We start from the raw sequence: 20,681 nt of genomic DNA, 5'->3' as shown, positions 1-20,681 counted from the left end.
TTTGCAATCAAAAAATATCATTATAATGGAAGTCAATGGGACAAAAACAGTAAATGAGGGAGAAAAAAATAAAATCTGATGATGCACAAAAACTAACAATGCATCATAACCAATGTTGTTACTAATCTTTCACATGTCCAAGACAGTGATAAAAGGTTAAAAAAAAAAAAAATTATATATATATATATATATATATATATATATATATATATATATATATATATATATATATATATATATATATATATATATATATATTGAAAATAAGTCATTTTGTGTTTTTTCCCCAAATCAGTGACATCCTTTATAACCTTGGCAATAAAAGAGTAAAAATCCTGGATTTTTTTAAACATTTAATAGTTTTGATCAGTACTGAGGTTGATTAACAGATTTAAGCAAAAAAAAAATAAAAAATATAGAAATATTTATCTGATACATTTTTTACAGCAGTTTAAAGGATTAGTTCACTTTCAAATGAAAATGTCCTGATAATTTACTCACCTCCATGTCATCCAAGATGTTCATGTCCTTCTCTCTTCAATTGAAAAGAAATTAAGGTTTTTGATGAAAACATTCCAGGATTATTCTCCTCATAGTGGACTTCACTGGAGCCCAAACGGTTGAAGGTCAAAATTACAGTTTCAATGCAGCTTCAAAACGTTCTACACGATCCCAGATGAGGAATAAGGGTCCTATCTAGAGAAACCATCGCTCATTTTCTAAAAAGAAATTACATACGTTTTAACAATAAAAGCTCCTCTTGAACTAGCTCTCTTCTTCTCTATTAGAATTCCAGCAGTGTAGACACTGCTAAGTGTATTACTGCCCTCCACAGGTCAAAGATTGAACTAAATGTTATATACTTGCACTAACATATTGTATATGACAATTTAGTTCAAACTTTGACCTGTGGAGGGCAGTAATACACTTAGCAGCGTCTACACTGCCAGAATTCAAATAGAGAAGAAGAAGAGAGCTAGTTCAAGATGAGCATTTATGGTTAAAATGTATAAAATGTTTTTTTTTTTTTTTATAGAAAATAAGTGACGGTTTCTCTAGATAAGACCGTTATTTCTCGTCTGGGATTGCTGTAAACTGTCATTTTGACCTTCAACCGTTTGGGCTCCATTGAAGTCCTGAAAAATCCTGGAATGTTTTCATCAAAAACCTTAATTTCTTTTCGACTGAAGAAAGAAAGACATGAACATCATGGATGACATGGAGGTGAGTAAATTATCAGGAAATTTTCATTTGAAAGTGAACTAATCCTTTAATTTAGTGGATGTTTTCATCCCGAACATAACGAAAGGGAAGTAAATTTGAACAATACACAAGGGTTAAGGCCAAATAAGAATCATTGTTTACACAATCATTACTTTTGTATAAATACTTTCATCAATATTTACACAAAAGTACTTTCTCTGTAAATAAGATTAAAACAAGGTCTGTTTTTTTCCCTAAAATGCCCTTTGAAGGAAAATCTGCAACTCATAGTATTTTTTTGACATTTACCATAGTATTCCTTTAAGTACCTATGAGTAAAACACCATAGTACTTTTCTATAAGAGGAATGCTACATTTTTCTCGACAGCCAGTAAAGCTGCAGTTAGTGACAGTTCATTATAAAACACAATTAACATGTTGATTCTGCCTCTGAGATATTCTGTTGTTCAGTACTGTTATTTAAATGAAACGTGTTCCCTCTTTGCTTTCATTAAGATTTTTGTGAAAGAGAATAAGACACTTTTACAAAGTTGTAAGTGTGTTTTAAGAAATACGGTCCAAGGAGACCCATGCCATTTTATTGGTATTGCTATACATTGTTTTGATTATATTGTACAAACCCCTAACATTGAAGATATTCGATACATAACTGCAATGCACAACTGGTAACCAAGGCCACAACGAACTGTTAAAAACAGAGGGAAAGCTTTTGCCAACACCACTTAGATTATGGCATAAAATAACAGAAGTAACACACAAAATTTTCAATGTATGCATATAGGATCAATCGAAAGTCAAAGAGCAAACATAAAATTAATAATTATAATAACAATAATTATAAAAAGGAAACAAAAAAGCCTGTAAGAAAAAAATACAATTGAGGAAACTCTCGTCATTGAAGTTCAAACATGAAAATGCAGGTTAAGATTGTACCAATATACATTACATTTCTGCTTTTAAGGTGTACCCAAGAATTAGCAGTACCTTCAGAACTCATCCAGACATAAAACTGCTATCAGCGAGCGCCAACTCGTGTCTAAAAACCATCCCGAGAACATTTAACATACAAACTGTGCTGTCTTTGAATTTAAAGGGCAAGTGGAACAAAAACGCTACATGGTTTCATCAAGAACAGGCATTTGAAACATCGAATCAGATCTAAAATTCAAGTTTTTAGTTATCTATGGGGAAAACAAACGGTTCTATTTTCAGTAGTAGCAAAATATCTCAGTTCAGCGCTGTTAAAATGGCATAGTTCTGTAAAAACGCATGCATAACCATTTCAAACACCTGGTGCATTCATGTAACCAAAAAGTAATTGTAAAGAGACTGACTATACATCTAAAGGGAGTAAAAAAAAAAAAAAAAACAAAGATGCACAAATGATAAGAACAGTTGTGTTGACATACAAGGTGAAATTAATGACTTTCCCTTTTACACTTTAACACCAGGAATACTAAAGAGAAAAACTGATGCTTTAACTGGAAACTAAAGGATCCGACATGTAACTCAATAGAAATGTACTTGTTGCAAAAGATGGTACACAGTGCAGGGATGTTGTGAAGGTGAAGGTGAAGATTTAAAAACAAAAATAGTAAGAAACACAAACATTCTCTGAGGGTTTAAAGCACCAGAAAGTACGACAGCAACGCAACATTCTCAGATTCAAAAAGACAAAAAAAAAAAAGCAACTCTATCGAGGTATTGTTCCAGGATTAAATGTTTAAAATCTCGATGGGCAGCAACTGTGAAAGCCATTTTTCATTGTACCAGAGTGACATTTAGCCTGACAGACGATCACCTCCACTGTCAGACTTGACATTTCAACAATCGGACCTTTTCCTCAGTTCACGCATCTTGCGAAAGCTTCAATGAACAGCAGAGTCAAATACTTTGTCATGTTGTAGCATAAAGAAATTGATCGCTTTATCTATTCCTACTATTTTACGTCGAGAGGTAGTCAAAAGGCACTTCAGAGTATCAATCAACTTGTGTTCTTTGAAGAAAGGCACTCACATTTGGGTCAACTACTCAAAATCCTTTAGTACCTACAAAACGGTTTCTGACGCCTCTTCTGTTGTTCAAAGGACAGGTGTTGAAAAACATTTTTAACTGAAATCTTATGTTATTTGGTTAAATAAAAAAGGATAGGAAAAGGCTTTGTTTTCCACAAAAATTAACTGCAGTGTGTTTTCAGTAGGTCTGTCCTTAATAAAAATGAACGTAAACCTCTGCTGGTCCTCATTCACAAATCAGGTGAATCTCATGAAACATGTCAAGAACATATTCAGGTCATATTTCACCCCAAAATCAAAAGAAAAAAATATTTTAAAATATTTCTTATATCATTTCATTTTATTACATTATGACAATTGAACACATTTCCTCCCAATTCTGATTAATACAATGCTGTCTTAGAGTAATGAGAATAACATTTTCGGTTGCATTATGATAAGAATTAAAGGAGGCAACATGCTTCATGAAAATGTCAAAATGCAAAAATTCATTCAAAATATGCATATGGTATACATTTTTCCTTTTGATTTTAGAGTGAAACGAGATTTCTTCATGAGATTCACCCTTCTTATATCACTGTAAAATGCTGCATGCACCACTTATAAACGGCACACATTGTCTTCCATGACATTCTTTCCCATCCACACATTCACATTCCCTCCGTGGAGACACAACAAAGCTTAAAAGGCATCTATGATCTGTATATGCGACAAAACCAACGTGACCCATTTTGTATTTAAGGCATTTAAAAACAAATACAAAAAGTTTTTTTTTTAACAGAGTAATACTATATTTTTTATGTCCTCAAAGACTCAATTCAATTCTGCACCAGAAGCAAAACATTTGGTTTTGTGTAACATTTTGGCGTATTCCTCCGATGTTTGGACAATTTGGCATATTCCATTCCTCCATATGTGTGATGGAGGGACTGTGCAAAGCAACAGAAGTCTGTTGACAGGACATCTCACGGCAGTGCTAGTCCTTAATGAGCCTATAAACGTGGTATTGTGCCCCGTGTTCACTTGTCGACACTTCAAATACAAACGCTATACACAGTAGTGTCTCCTGGGTTTCCCTGTTGGTCACCACCTGCAGAATGTCAAACAGAAGAAAGAAATGCTAAATATCTCTGAAGAGAGAATTTCTATTACAGAAAAATGAAACACTGATTTCATTTTCTAAAAAACAAACAAGTAATGTCTGTTTCACACATGTAGGGGTGGGTGATATGACCAAAATCAGATAGATAGATAGATAGATAGATAGATAGATAGATAGATAGATAGATAGATAGATAGATAGATAGATAGATAGATAGATAGATAGATAGATAGATAGATAGATAGATAGATAGATAGATAGATAGATAGATAGATAGATAGATAGATAGATAGATAGATAGATAGATAGATAGATAGATAGATAGATAGATAGATAGAGATTTTTATTCATGAAATAAAAATGAAACTGTTTTCAACATTGATAATAATCATAAATGTTTCTTGAACATCAAATCATCATATTAGAATGGTTTCTGAAGGATCATGTGACACTGAAGACTGGAGTAATGATGCTGAAAATTCAGAAATAAATTACACTTTACTGTATATTCACATAGACAACAGCTATTTTAAATTGGAATAATATTTCACAATATTACTGTTTTTGTTTGTATTTTTAAATCAAATAAATGCAGGCTTGGTGAGCAGAAGATACTTCTTTTAAAACATTAAAAATTCGTTCTGACCCCAAACTTCTGAACGGTAGTGTATATATATTTAGGAAATATTTACATGTGTGTATTTATATATACATAAATATGCACAGCACACACATTTTATGTAAACAAACTTATTTTGGATGCAATTAATCGTTTATACATTTTTATACATTTTATTTTATGTTTTCCATTAATTACAGAAATATTTTATGATAAACTATATTAATTGAAGTCAAGACAAGTCATCTTTATATTTATAGCGCTTTATACAATACAGATTGTTTCAAAGCAGCTTTACAATGATAAACAGGAAAATAATGATTCAATGATGCAAAAATTCTTGGGCATTTTACCTGTAAGATGGTGAAGTTTTCTAATACGCTGTTCATCATGTATTTCTCAGGCAGGTGCTTGAGCTTGTGGATGAAGTTGATCATATACTCGCACATGGGAGAACGATGGATCCGATACAAACACTTCCCTCCCTCGACACGAGCGTACTCCGTCTGTAAATCCAAATATATTTTTTATAAGAGAAGCACTAGCGCTTTTCAGTCGTTTTAATTGTGTTGGCGATCACACTCACCTCCACTTTTTCCACCACTTGCTTCCCGAAGGAGCACACTTTGGTTGATACGGTGATGGTCATGTTCTCTGAGCTGCTGTACTGACTGCTGACTCCGTAGAAGGAGCCCGGTCCATCCTGGACGCCACCGTTATTCAGATCCGCCTGAGAGAAAAAATAAACTCAGTACTGTAGTGCATGCAATGCAACAACCAACTAGATTCAAGCTTTGAGGAATCATTGTCCACAGCTATAAACACAAAAACAAAACAGCTGTGTGTCAAAATAACATGCAATCTCCAAAGTCATTTTCTGTGAATTTTCTATTTCATAAATGAGATTAGAACTGCACAATTAATCATTAAAGGTACAATTTGTAAAATTTTTGCAGTAAAATATCCAAAAACCACTAGGCTAGTGTTATATATTTTGTCCAGCTGATTACAAACAATATCTCTAATGTTTTCAACTACTTGTAAATCATGAGAAAATTCCCATTCTAAACAGTGACACGGGGCAGTGCAGTCGCCTGTCAATGACGTCAGTTACCTTTGTTACCGCCTTTACTGACGTAGAAACCACATGACAACAGTGCCGTGGACAAATGCGGAAGTAAGCGTCCAGCAAACCACTAGCTTGCTTCAAGCAGTTCCTTATTTACTTCTTGCACGTTTTATGGTGGATTGTGTTAATTATTTATGGAACATAATTACTGTTTACCATCTGCCGCTGGTTCTGTCGACAAGGACAGCTCCCGTAAACTCATGACCGGAAAAGCGGAAGCGGCGCCGGCGACTGTGTCATAATAAAAGTCCCGCTGCTCGTGAGGCGTGTGTTGATCAATCGCTCCAGCTCCTCGTTCAGCTCCCACAACACTCGGTCCTGCTCTGCTTCATACTACAGTAACGTTAATAATCGCATAAACGAACATGAGTTCTTCCAGACTCCAATCCCTATTCTTTTGCACCGTCCGTTGAGATGGAGACCACATGTCCCAAGTTTCCACTCTAAAACTTTACGTCATCAAACTACGCCTTTGTTTTGAATAGGCTTCTAGCGACCTCTAGCGGAAAAAAATATCACAAATTGTACCTTTAAACGACTGAGATCTCTAGTCAAACACCCACATGATCTTATTGCTAAATGACAATGATTTGACTGTCGATTAAACCTTTGACAAGTACGATCACTGCGAACATTCAGATCTGTTTTATGCTGCCGCTGAGCCAGAGAGAGCCGTCGTCACATATAGGTACAAAACAGCTTCACAAGCTCTTTTCAACCACACAGTATCATTATTTCCTTGTTACAATAATTTAAATTATCACAGAAGCACTGAGATAAAAGTTTATAGTTTGGATATAAACACTGATGTATATGGTAGCGATCAAAATAGAGTAAATCACCTTTTGAAAGCAACTTGATGCTTAAAATAAAGATTGTATCAATTACACCAATAGGTGGCGACAATTGACTTAATGTATTTGTCATTGAAACACCCATTCAAGAACTTCGTTCAAAAATGCTGATTGATCCAGTAATGGAACACTTGAATACTTTATGTGTGAGTGAGTGATCGAGTCAATCATTAAACCAATTTAATATTATTAATTCAATTTTTTTTAAATAAATAGAGTGCAGCAATTAACATTTTGTCAAAACCTCTAATAAGTCATGTCATTTACTTTAGTTGTCTATCCAGAATTGTGCAGCTCTAAATGAGATGTAGCTGATGTGACCCACCCAAAATTTGACGAGGAAGAAGGCGTTCTGAGGGCCCTTCTCGTACAACTCCTTGAGTCCTCCCTTCTTCTCAGGGAACTTGTCGTAGATCTGTCGGATGTCCACCGCCTCCAGCAGAGGGTCGCTGTAGGAGGGGTTGGTCTGGCCAATGTGAACAAACAGGTGTTTGCTGTACTGTAAACAGAAATTCAAAATATATTGTTATTCAAGTTAAATTTCATTTAAAGGGATAGTTCACCAAAAATGAAAATTTGATGTTGATCTGCTTACTCCCAGCCCATCCAAGATGTAGGTGACTTTGTTTCTTCAGTAGAACACAAATGATGATTTTTAACTGCAACCGTTGCCGTCTGTCAGTCAAATAATGGGAGTGAATGGGAACTCTATCAATAAGAGTTAAAACACCACTATGTCCAACTGCGTTCAGCACTCGGTTAGTGAGGTCTGATTGTGCTCTGACAACGGAAGTGATATATACTTGAAGAGTTTCGTTGCAAAACGAGATAACTCCGTTTTTAACATTTTTGTCAAAACATGTTTATTATTATGTTATCATGTTATTATTTTGTTTTATGGTGCTACTTAACTGTATTTAAGTTATGAAGGTTTAAATCAAAACAAACCAACTGCAGTTGAATTGATATTAATTGGAATGCACAACCAAAAAACAAGATTTTTGAAAAATGTAAAAAACGGAGTTATCTCGTTTTGCAACGAAACTCTTCACTTCAATGAGTGCTAGACATCACTTCCGTTGTCAGAGCACGATCAGACCTCACTAACCGAGTGCTGAACGCAGTTGGACATAGTGGTGTTTTAAAGGTAAAAAAATTATATAAATACTGTTTGGTTTCTCACACGATCGTTTCGTGTCTTAGGACATCAATGTGTCGTCACAAGCCGCAGGGTTTAATTTGGATTTGTCTATGGAAGTTTTTTCGACTCTTATTGATAGAGTTCCCATTCACTTGCATTATACGACGGTTGCCGTCTGTCAGAAAATCATAATTTGTATTGTACTGAAGGAACAAAGTCACCTACATCTTGGATGGGCTGGGGGTAAGCAGATAAACATCACATTTTCATTTTTGGGTGAACTATCCCTTTAAGAACTGTCTGTATTTCTGTATGCAACTTCACTACTCGAAGTGCTAAACTATACACCACATTATAGTCAGTCTATGCTTTATCTGTCTTTTAATTTTTAAAGAAGGATGTAAAATTGAATATGTAAATCATTAGGAACATGTCAAGTTCATATTTCACCCGAAAAATCAAAAGAAAAAACAAAATTCAGTAACAGTTAACAAATGAAACCTTATTGTAAATATTATTTAACTACATTACTTAACATGAACTAACAATGAACAACACTTCTACAGCATTTATTAATCAGAGCTAATATTAATCTTACAATTTACCAATACATTTTTAAGATCAAAAGTTTGATTTAATAATATAGTTAATGCACTGTGAACTAACATGAATATGACATTTTTAACTAACAAAGGTTAATAAATGCCTTAAAATATATTGCTCATTGTTAGTTCATGTTAATGCATTAGCTAATGTTAACAAATTAAAACCCTATTGTAAAGTCTTTTTATTTGCAAATAAAAAAATCAATTTCTGCATTGTGACATTACGCATACTGATGAAAATTAAGTACATTTAAGCACATTTAAATTGTGAAGTACTTATGCATCATGGTAACATTAGTTGTACTGCCTTTATGCTAATTTTAATAAAATCTAAATTGAAATCATCCTGTTTTTTATTTATTACTGTCTAAAAGTAATAAGACCCTATGAGAATGATTCAAAATAAATTTTGAATCTATGAAAACAAATTCATTCAAATGTCTACAAATCAATAACATTATACATAATGTCACCTCTAATGCTAAAGGAAATCCAAATATTATGAAATTCATATTAATCCAGCTTTTTACTTAAACTATTATACTGATAATATACACTTGTAAAATGAAAAGAATTTTCTTTTTTGCTAAATTAGAAGAATGCAAACTAAAACTAGTTTTTAAGCCTCTAACTCCGTTTGGCACATTTGGCTCTCTACTCACAGAGTCCTGGTCCTGCGGAACCTCCATGAACGCGGAGTACTCCAGAAGACGCAGTTTGGAGGAGGCGATGGTGCGATCCTGCCACACGGGCACTGCGGTGGCAACCGGCGGGGGAGGAGGGGCCAGAGACTCATATGCTGGACAAACACAAGAGGGCGCTAGTTAGACTCAATCACAGACATAAACAGAAGAAATGGTGGCAGACGTGAGCTGTGCTCGAAATGGACTACTAGTGTACTAGTACACTTACATGATAAGGGGGGTTGAACAGGTCCTGATAGGTTTGGGTAAGGAGTTTGTGCAAATGGCTTGATGCTGAAAAAGTGTTCAGGATTTGTTAGAATCAAATTCAAGTTATTATTTAAGTTATTTACTTGGGTTAAACATTCTCTTATTAGGGTTCCCACACTTTTTGACTATTTCCAATCATTTGAGACTACTGGATGAGGATTGTTAATGAATCATTTAGATTGACTTGTGAACCAGTTCAATTGGAAACAACTGACTCAAAAGAATGATTCACTCACAAATCAAACATCACTATGGTTATAAACAAATTTTATGCTAGACAACAGTAATATCTAGCTAATTAAATAATTTAGAAAATGTATACCGATCGGGCATAACATTATGACCACCTTCTTAATATAGTTTTTTATCCCATTTTGCTGCCAAAACAGCCCTGACCCATCGAGGCATGGACTCCTCTAGACCCCTGAAGGTGTGCTGTGGTATCTGACACCAAGATGTTAGCAGTAGATCCTTTAAGTCCTGGAAGTTGTGAGGTGGAGCCTCCATGGATCGGACTTGTTCAGCACATCCCACAGATGCTCGATTGGATTGGGGAATTAGGTGGCCAAGTCAACACCTCAAACTCGTTGTTGTGTTCCTCAAACCATTCCTGAACCATTTTTGCTTTGTGTCAGGAGCATTATCTTGCTGAAAGAGGCCACAGCCACCAGGCAATACCATTTCCATGAAAGGGTGTACATGGTCTGCATCAATGCTTAGGTAGGTGTACGTGTCAAAGTAACATCCACATGGATGGCAGGACTCAAGGTTTCCCACCATCACACTGCCTCCGCCAGCATGCCTTCTTCCCATAGTGCATCCTGGTACCAGCCTTCGCTCCCCACGTGCATCAATTAGCCTCGGCCGCCCATGACCCTGTCGCCGGTTCACCACTGTTCCTTCCTTTGAGCACTTTTGATAGATACTGACCACTGCAGACCGGGAACACCCCACAAGAGCTGCAGTTTTGGAGATGCTCTGACCCAGTCATCTGGCTCTTGTCAAACTCGCTCAAATCCTTATGCTTGCCCATTTTTCCTGCTTCTAACACAACAACTTTGAGGTCAAAATTTTCACTTGCTGCCTAATATATCCACCCACTAACAGATGCCGTGATGAAGAGATTTATCAGTGTTATTCACTTCCTGTCAGTGCTCATAATGTTATGCCTGATCCGTGTATACTATTTATAGAAATGGCCATGATGAAATCAAATATTTTAAGAAAGATATTTCTTGTCCATACATTTATTAATTCAGTATATAGCAGTTTAATATATTGGATAGTGGAAGCCAGGCATTACTGCCAAAATCCTCATGATCCTGCCTGAGGGGTTATTTTGTGATAATGACTAGCTGACTGTATATTATCACTTATCACTAATTTCCATAACTTTTCAAGTCCTAAAAGACACAAATTCCTTGATATCTTCCTGTTGTCCATGACTGTGGGAACCCTTTCTTATGCACTGAAATTGTTTTTGGTTGGTATATAAGGTGGTATATTTCACACCTTGACACTTCACTTATCCCACAACTGTTCGTTTCGGCCGTATCAGCTAAGCGTAAGTTCACCTACTTCAGCGAGGGAGTGCAACATGACAAAAGTCATGTGCGCTAGCTCACGTCTGATAACACACATGCTCAAGAGATCTCAACAGAGGGTGAGACCACAGAGCCCAGAGGAATTAGTTGCCAATGAATAAGGATGGGAATCAAAATTTGGGTAGGGAAGCAATGGGAATTTCCTGCACCAAGTTTGATCAGAGTTGTGAGCTTGAAATTTGATGCGATGAGAAAGAGTGGCCATCATAAAATAATTAGGGCTGCCCTCTAATCGTCGACTAAACGGTAATCGGCAAGAAAAGGCTTGGTCGACTAAATTTTAATTGGCCTCAGAAAAAAAATCCACAGGAATTGGCAAAGTCACGCAGTGACGGATCTATAACACAGCCGGTCCATGTGGTAATATGTCTGGCAGAAAATTGAGATGGTAAAGAACGACCACAAAAAGTGACATACAACCTCAAACATGATCTATCATTTAAAACTTGTAAGTAGTAGCTTGACGTTAGTCATTTTACATGGCCACTTGCATTAACATTAACTTGGATACATGTATTTCTCCTCCGACTAATGGCTTAAATGAACAACAAACAGTCGACTAGGAAAATCTTTTAGTCGGAGAGTTCCCACATTTTAACCAATGAATTTCCATTACTTTCACAGTTGATTGTTCAATAACTTTGCACTTACAAATAGAAATTTCTAGCCAATTAAATATTTTAGAGCTAAGCGTGACCACAATCATTTACACTGTATTTCCATTACATCATGATTTTACTAATTTCCATAGTTTTTCCAAGCACAGGAAGTTCCCTAAAATTTCCCGCTTTTCCATGAGCATGGTAATCTTGTACAAAGACAATAAACAGACATCTTCTCCACTAGTTGCACGCAAAAACACAGTGCGACCAGTGTCGTCCGATTCTCTGATTCTGTCATTAACTAAAACCAAAACTATTAAAAATAGTTTTCAGTAATAGAAATTGAAAGCTGAAATAAAAAAAATATTAGACAAAAATCTTACAAAACTTAAATGAAAATTAGAGATGTTGCCTTAGCAACTAACAAGTTGAAGTTCTAAAATTTAAATAAAAAGTTAAATATTAAAGCTAAATAAAAATATACAAAAAACACAAAAATATGAAGCCCAGCACATGACATGCAAGGAAAAAAAAAAAAAAAGTAGGCTAAATCACGCGCACGATTTAGTAAAGGGAACAAAATAAATCGTGTGCAGGATTTAGCAAAGTGAGGGAACGGAATAGTAAATTGTGCGCACGATTTAGCAAATTCAGGGTAGAAAATATAGCAAATTGAGGGATCGAAATAGTAAATCGTCTGCAGGATTTAGTAAATCGAGGGAACAAAATAATAAATCGTGCATATGATTTAGCAAATCGAGGGAACAAAATATAGCAAATCGAGGGAATGAAATAGTAAATTGTGCACACGATTTCTTTTTTCTTGCATGTCATGTGCGGGGCTCTGTACAAAAACTAATAAAAATGACAAAAGCACATACAATTACTAAAACTTAAATGAGAGCTAAAAATTTACAAATAAAAATGAATTCAAAATACATAATAGTATACAAATAATACTAAAATAACACTGTCTTCAAACTTCTGAATTACTATTTTGATGTAGTAAAAAAAACCTAATGAAACAGTCGGACTTAGTATACTACTGTCAATTGAATCGTTAAGAGTAACTGCCATCTGAATTAGAATCATTACATCCTTTATGATTCCCATCCCTAGCAGTGATGCAGTGCTAATGCTAGCAAAATATCAGTTCAAGCTCTGTGGAGGGAACTTACGAGTAGCTGGTGCGGCCAAGCCCAGGACTTCTTCCTGGGTTGTGCTTAAGAACCAGCCTGATACATAAAAACGGGATCCATTAAATGTGCCAGTACACAAACACACTGAGAAACACAACGTATGAATTCATGAGTTACTCACTCCTGAGAGGGTCCAGGTTGACCTGGGATGGGGCTTGGCCAGAACTGGAAAACAAAACAACAAAAACAATCAAATCACTTCAAAATTTGTATAAATAGTTGTCTTTTATCTGGAAATAACCATCTAAATCATACTCGTGCAGCTGGAGGGTAGGGGGACTGAGGAAGAGGCGGAAGCGGGGTCTTGATTAGACTCGGAGACACGATCTGAGCGGAGGAGAGTGCCGCCATGTTCTGGAGAGCCTTGTCTTTGGACGCTTGATCCTGAGGAGACGGAGACCAGGGTGAGCAGAATAATCCAGGAGAAAATACAGACAAAATAATGGCAAGAAATTCTGTTAATTTTAACTAATGCAAAGCAGCCTGCTGATTTATGAAAAGCAAGATAGAAGCATCAGAAGAAGAGGAAATAATAGGAAATCAGAGAGCACCAAATGAATCACATGGAGAATTAGATTTGTATTTCCAGTGTTTGCAAGACAGCAAAGGAAATGTGTTAAAGTTTCAAGTAAGTTGATATTTTAGGCTTCGCATGATAGGGCCATCAAATTAAAATTTGAATCTTGAATATTTGTCGAATTTAAAATAAAAATCCACATTCGAAACATTGCAGAAATAGAGAAGTTTAATGCAGAGAAGATCTTGGTTAGGTCAAAACTGCAACCAAGCCTTTCAAGCACAAAGCATTTTCTGTGCTGCTTTTCCATTGTTTTCTATGAAAAAATGCATTAGATGGACATCTTTGACCGTTGCAACAAAGAGCCTCATGTTAAAGACGTAAAGTTAAAAGTAGTTCAGCTTTTCAAAAAACATGTCTCGAGACTTTATGGTGTTTTTCCCATTTCACTACATCTCGTTTTTAAACGCAATGAAAGTACTCTGGGTGAACAGCGCTTTGTCTCTTTGTATTAAACTATGCATAAATACAAGATGCTGTTTTGTTCATAATTGTTTATGCAATTTACGAAATTATATTTGATTTATAAACATTGTTTTAAACGTTATGCCCTTTTTTTGTACAGACAGTAATGTCATTTCATTGCTTTGAATAAATAATTTAATGCTGTGCATTAAAGTGGACCTATAATGCCCCTTTCACAAGATGTAATATAAGTCTCTGGTGTCTCCAGAATGTGTCTGAATTTTCAGCTTAAAATACTCCAGATCATTTATTAGAGCTTATGATTTTTTTTTTTTTTTTGATAATTGATCATTTATTATAGCTTATAGTGATGTCTCTCTCTAACCACCTCAGGCCAAAAGCCCCCCCCCCAACTGAAATTATGCCTTTTAAATTTGAGTATAATTCTAATATTAGTAGTATTTAAGTGTAAAATTCAAATTTATTTGTTCAGCCATTTTGACAGCCCTATCACATGTCTTTTTTTCCTTCAGCTGTACATGAAAATCAACATGTATCCCTTCATTTCTGAAGCATAAAGGTGGATTTAGATGGTTAAATGGATGCAAGAATGACAAGAAAATAAAACCCAATACAGTATGCAAAAAGATGTGAAAAAGAAGACCAATCACAAGTCAGTACGCAAATAATATGATGATGTCATTGATGTTAGTTAGATTTTAGAACTCTGAACATTCGTACAATGTAAGTCAATTAAAATGATACATATCTAAAGCTTAAACTATCGTTAAGCTATTCAGGTTGAATAATAAATCCCAAAAGTTTAATAGTTACGGTTGGTGGTTTAGAACAAACCCTAAGCATAATGTTTAAAGAGTATCAATTCAGTGCTGCCTTGCAAACACTATAATTATGTGGCCATTTCGATAATCAGTTATTGTAATTGGATACTGAACATACAGTTTTTCTTAAATGAGCATCTCTGGTTTTCATTTTTAATGAGAAAAAAAAAAAGCAAAAGCAATACTGACAGACATCAATTATGGTACAGCCAACAATGCAACAGCAACAGCAACAGCAACATACTGGCCAGGGATATGTCGAAAAAATATACACATTTTTGAACCACTTTCCAGTTTTATCTTCAAGCTCACAGAGTCATTCACCTAATACATCCTGGTCAAGCTCTTTCATCAAGGTTATTATATTATACCCCACCAAAAACACGCCTCACAAATGAAAACAGAATTTAACTATACGTCTAGCATTAAAATTCCAGTTTTCCAGAGGCTGAGCGTGAAGCATGTCACTTTGCATCACAATAAATTAATGTGGATAATAAAAAGACTCGGCTGACTCGGAAGCATGACCACAATAAGTGGTGGATCACAATTAAGTTTCTTGAATTTGTAAAGCCTGCAGTACATCATAAAACGGAGGGACGACATGGAAACTTCAGGGAGCAAAACGGCCAGGCACATTATTTACACAAGAATTATGAGCAATCTATGCACACCGCAGGGCCAGAGAAGAGGACTTTATAATGGCAGTGCTGGATGTAAGCTGAACCTGTGCAGGACAGCCAAGCAAAGCGAAGCAAAAATAAAAAGTCAACAGTAATTCGCACAATTCAAATCCACACTTACCAAGTTCATGGCCTGAATCAAAAGAAAGAAAGACCATTAGTACAATATTTTGAGAGCAATTTTACTAAACCTATTGTCTCTGATAAAAAAAAAAAATCTTTGGATGTATGCTAACTACATAAACTAGTCACAGTCAATTCTATTCTAGATATTCTGAGACTATTTTCTAGAACTTAAAATGGCTTGTAAGTGTGACATTTTTTTAGAAAATACACGCCTATGAACAGCTTGCCAGGCAGAAATTGTTGTACTTGTTGTGCGCAAAAACGTACCACATACTGCAAGTCCATTTGTTCAATGTTTTCATTATTTACCTCAACAAAAAAGCACTACTACTAATAAAAATACTGTGCATTTCTGAAAATAATCTACTGCTGTCTTGTAGTTCATGTATACACAGGCAGATGGCGCTAAACACTTCAGTCTAAAATGCAACCAGACTAAAACATGAAAAAGTTGTTGTCAAAAATACTGCTTGACTATTAATGCAATTTATACATATTAATGTTTAGAATTCATTCATCATGTAATTTTGCAATGTCACATCCCCTTATCCTGAATTTAATGAGAGAAAAACACAGTAATTTTGTCAGGATGTTATTCAAACTTTTTTCCAAATTTATACACAATTTAAAAATAGTAAGTTCTGTAAAACATGAGAACATTTTTAGCATGAACAGACCTATATAAACATATATGCCAGGCCAATTCATATTAATTATTTAATGTAATTTAAATTTAAGTCTCGGCCAGCCTGCTTACAAAATAATCTGCACAAAAAACATTTCGGTCGAGCGCTTATACGCAGTACTATGTTGAATCATCTCAAGATTTCAAAAGTGAAAACTGAGTATTGGTGACAGACATATGGAGTCTGGATGCAAGGAAAGGAAGGTTGAGAAAACAGTGAGCCTCAGGAAAGCCAACAGGCAAAGATATCAGCCAATCATGCACTTTCAGCCTCTACGACATTCAGCAGCGCCAAACACAAAGCACTATGCTACTTAACACAGCTTGAGCTTCCGTAGCACTTCTAACTTTTTATTTTATTTTATTTTACTTCCAATTACTGATGCAAACACTCATTCCTCAGGATTTTATTCAGCCAATAGATTCCTGGAACTTATAGCGGTCTCTCATTGGTTTGTGCAAAGGCAAATGCCATTAAGCCCCACCCCACCCGCAGGAAAGCGCATACCTTCAGCTTTGACTGTATCTCACGAGATTTTCTCCGGGCAAGAACCTGCAAATGGCTAGAAACCTGCAGAACAGAAAAGCCAAAGAGGAAGAAAAGAAAAAGAGGAGGTAGAAGAGGAGAAAGAGAGAGAGACGCCGTAACCAAAGAGGGAAACGATGCGCCGCTACGTTTCCAACCTACCTTTATACCTGCTTGATACTCTCGAACTTTCTTCCGTGCTAACACCTGTATGTGACTAGATACCTGAAGAATTTTGAGACAGTTTAACAAAAAACACATGCACAGCCATCACAACACACTATTTCACCTACTACAACTGAAAACGGTCATTAAATCCCATTATTTGTCATTATGCAAACAAATATGCATGTTAAATGTACAGTAAATACCTGTTTTCGTGTGCGGGTTTTGCCTGTTCTCAGCTTGATGTATCTGGCAATAAGCTCATTGCGACCTGAGGGGGAAAAAAAGTTTCAGTGACCAAAAGGTGGCGACAAAAGCAATGAAAGAAGTGCACATATCTCTCAACAATGCTGACTTCATGAGACTGAAAACCACAAATAGAAAAGTAATGAAGTTTTTGCCTTTTTATATTAGATTTGCCGTCAAACGTTGGGGAAAAAACATGCTTCAAATTTATTACCACTGCTCTCAGTCGTTGTAAAAAGTCATCATTCTGTAATGCTTTACATAACATGCATCAAGTAATCAAGTAGACATGATATGCATCAATTCAGTGGCTATTAAAGTTTCACAGCAACATTATTCAGGTGTTAAAAATAAGATTTTTTAACAGATTGTTGTTAGATTTTCCTAAAAACAAGACTTAAAGGGGACCTATTATGCCCATTTTCACAAGATGTGATATAAGTCTCTGGTGTCCCCAGAATGTGTCTGTGAAGTTTCAGCTCAAAATACCCCACAGATCATTTATTATAGTTTGTCAAATTTGCCCCTATTTGGGTGTGAGCAAAAACACGCCGTTTTTGTTTGTGTCCCTTTAAATGCAAATGAGCTGCTGCTCCCGCCCCTTTTCCAGAAAAGGGCGGAGCTTTAACAGCTTGAACAACAAAGCTGGAGAATCTCACGCAGCCAAAATGAGGATTGTCAGTGTTGATGTTCAGCCTTACATTGTTCAAACCGGAGTCGACACTGATGGAGAGACTCAGGAAGAAGTTACAACTTTTAGAATGAAACTGGACGTTTCTGAATGTTTAGTGGATAAATTGATGTAGTTGCTGTGGAGTTGATTCAACTCATCCACTAGCATGTGCCGTCATGTTCATCTTTTGTGCAAATCCAGCATTGAATTGACTCGTTTGTGAAGCAGTCCGGCGTAAAATGACAGCATGACTAACAACACTCTACTACAACAACTCTTCCTCTTCTCTAAAGCAGCCCAACATGTTTATGCTCAAACAGCATCATTGCATATTAACTAAAGTTAAAAAAGTGAAATAATAATGAAGGACCCCTTTAAGACTTGTTTTGAGTATGTTTAGATTGTGTTTACTGTAAAAGACAAATATTAAGAAAAATTTCTGTGTGAAGATACCATGCTCTATGTGTCATTTTTGTGTAATATAGTAATTTAAGCAGAAACCCAAGGCTCAAAAAAAGCCAATTGCTATTAACAGCTCATGAGCTTTTAACATGCTTCTTTGTCTTTATTTTATTACTGACCATTTAACTACAAATTAAAAAATACCCCATAAAAGAAAGAAAAATATATATTGATGTATTTTTTTTTAAATACAGTATGTAGATATACCCATTTAAAATAATATATTGCTATATAATAATAAATAAAAAAAAATTATTAAAAATTCTACTTTTCAAAAGTCCTTACAAAAGACAAAAAAATATCAAGAGATTTGAATGCAACCCTATGGGGTATTCAGCGCCCCCTTGAGGAAGAAAACTTTGTGTTCGATATAAAACAATCATTAGCTAGCAATATTTGCCGTCCACTGATCAGCAGCCACAAGTGTTCACAACGTTGAGCAAGAAGAGAATGTGAAAGCCCATTTCTCCCTCAGAGAAAAAAAAAAAAACAAGTATTTGTGACATAAAATACCTAAATAAAATCAGTAAGAGGAACATTGTGAGAAATAATGTTGCATCTCGAATACAAAAGACATATTCTGAGAAATAAAGTCATTATTAAGAGAATGCACAATTTATTTGTTTTTTTTACTCTGAGGCGGAAACAGTCTTCCACAGGAGAGAGACCGCTGCACTGATTTGAGTTTGGTGTCTGCACACCCTTCCCCAGACACACCCTCTCCCTCGCTCTCTCTCCGAGCCTCCGCATTCCTCGCATTCCACTGCGCCTGTGACATCTGCCCCACACAACTTGATTTGATGAGGGCAACAGCCTGGAGCATGCGTTCAGAGAGCAATAGAATGGCCCGAAAAAAATTGAGAGAGAGAGAGAGAGAAACAAAGAGCTTTGCTGTCTCTGCCAACAACTGGCAGCTGAAGATCATCCTGTCCTACCAAACGGACACACACCTGCCACGAACAGTCCCTGCAGGAGGCAAAGAATAACACGGACCCCTTGTGTCCCATATTCTGATCTCCCAGCTCTGATTCCCTCGTCAGGTTTCTTCTCAACCTTTGCTCTTAGAGTGCATCTATAAAGGAAGTTCAAGCAGGAGTGTTTCGCTTCCGGAATAACACCTGATAACTTCTTGGGATGGTGTGGTGTAGTGGTCAAACCTCATAGCTGGTCAGTGGAAGGTTGCTGGATCAATCCCTCCAAGTAATGGATTATGATCGGTCCGGTATCGGTCCGTTTTAATGTTATCGTTATCGGCCCGTATTTGGCAGATAAATAATGGATTATTTCCTTCAGCTGAGACATTCAGATTCAGACACTGTTCACCATGGTGGTTTTGAATTGCTTGAAATATGATTGAAATCACTTCAAAAAAGGAAAATACAGCGCAGCGCAAACCTGTCATATAGGCTACGTAAAATTAAGAGAACATTATAATTGTGTGCTTAGGACATGGCTTTTAATGGTGACATTTTTGCTTTTATAATCAGGCTCTCAAAACTATATAAAAATTATGATTTTGATTTATCGGCCAAAATATCGGTTATCGGCTTTCAAATATAAGGAATTATCGGTTATCGGTATCGGCCAAAATGTTCATAATCAGTGCATCCCTAACAATCAACACAAACTTATCTTACAGATTTGCCTTCCCTTCGAATGCCTTTCATGTTTTGTTGAGACGGAGCATGTCTAGGAATCTCTGTTGAGCAGAAACGACACCTAAAGTGGATTGGATAAGTCAAACGAGTGTATGGTACTTGGCTCCATCCATCAGGGAGCAGGGCATTTTTGCAAGCCTCTGTTCTCATTGAAGCAAAGGTGGAAAAATATCTTGACACCGTAACAACTATGAAACCAGACGGCATTTCTGCCATTCAATTGGGCCGTAAATCATCTTGGCAAAGCCAAGGTGCTAGAAGCAGAGATGAAGGAAGGCCTGGTAGCATCAAAAGTTTGAGTTCTTGCTTAAATTTAAGTTCTGGCTTAAAATTCCAATTGGTGTGCAACATGTACAGATGTCACATGCGTGTGTGTGTGTTGTCATATGGATGAGATGATGAATGGATTTATAGTAAAAACAACTGTAAATCTTACAACTGTGACCTCATTTCCTCATTTATTTCTTTAGACTGAGGCCACAACTAGAAAATATAAAAGGTGCAATTCTGCGATATATATAGTCGACATTACAAGAAAGAGTTGCTTTTACAAGAAATAAAGTTGCTATTGGGCGATGTCTTGAAA

General features: G+C 36.0%; 1 protein-coding gene across 8 annotated transcripts in view; it reads right to left on the bottom strand.

Annotated features, from left to right (window-relative positions):
• Window positions 1-1,665: 1,665 nt before the first annotated feature.
• tead3b (TEA domain family member 3 b) overlaps window positions 1,666-20,681 on the bottom strand; it is a 53,327-nt gene continuing 34,311 nt past the window's right edge. The window contains exons 4-15 of one of the 8 annotated variants that reach the window (XM_067373083.1): window positions 17,263-17,327; window positions 16,874-17,116; window positions 15,676-15,687; window positions 13,303-13,431; window positions 13,169-13,212; window positions 13,027-13,083; window positions 9,602-9,666; window positions 9,352-9,488; window positions 7,269-7,442; window positions 5,547-5,690; window positions 5,314-5,466; window positions 1,667-4,329 (exon numbers count right to left, since the gene is read on the bottom strand). In XM_067373083.1, the coding sequence (XP_067229184.1) occupies window positions 4,216-4,329; window positions 5,314-5,466; window positions 5,547-5,690; window positions 7,269-7,442; window positions 9,352-9,488; window positions 9,602-9,666; window positions 13,027-13,083; window positions 13,169-13,212; window positions 13,303-13,431; window positions 15,676-15,687; window positions 16,874-17,116; window positions 17,263-17,327 (1,337 nt within the window). In that variant the 3' untranslated portion in view covers window positions 1,667-4,215. Of the gene's footprint in view, window positions 4,330-5,313; window positions 5,467-5,546; window positions 5,691-7,268; window positions 7,443-9,351; window positions 9,489-9,601; window positions 9,667-13,026; window positions 13,084-13,168; window positions 13,213-13,302; window positions 13,432-15,675; window positions 16,802-16,873; window positions 17,117-17,262; window positions 17,328-20,681 lie in introns of those variants that run through there. The other 7 variants (XM_067373085.1, XM_067373086.1, XM_067373084.1 and 4 more) reach the window with 7 other exon arrangements.

The sequence above is a fragment of the Chanodichthys erythropterus genome, chromosome 21 (assembly GCF_024489055.1).
Source record: "Chanodichthys erythropterus isolate Z2021 chromosome 21, ASM2448905v1, whole genome shotgun sequence".
NCBI classification, from domain to species: domain Eukaryota; kingdom Metazoa; phylum Chordata; class Actinopteri; order Cypriniformes; family Xenocyprididae; genus Chanodichthys; species Chanodichthys erythropterus.
This window is presented reverse-complemented; position numbering and strand designations above follow the sequence as displayed.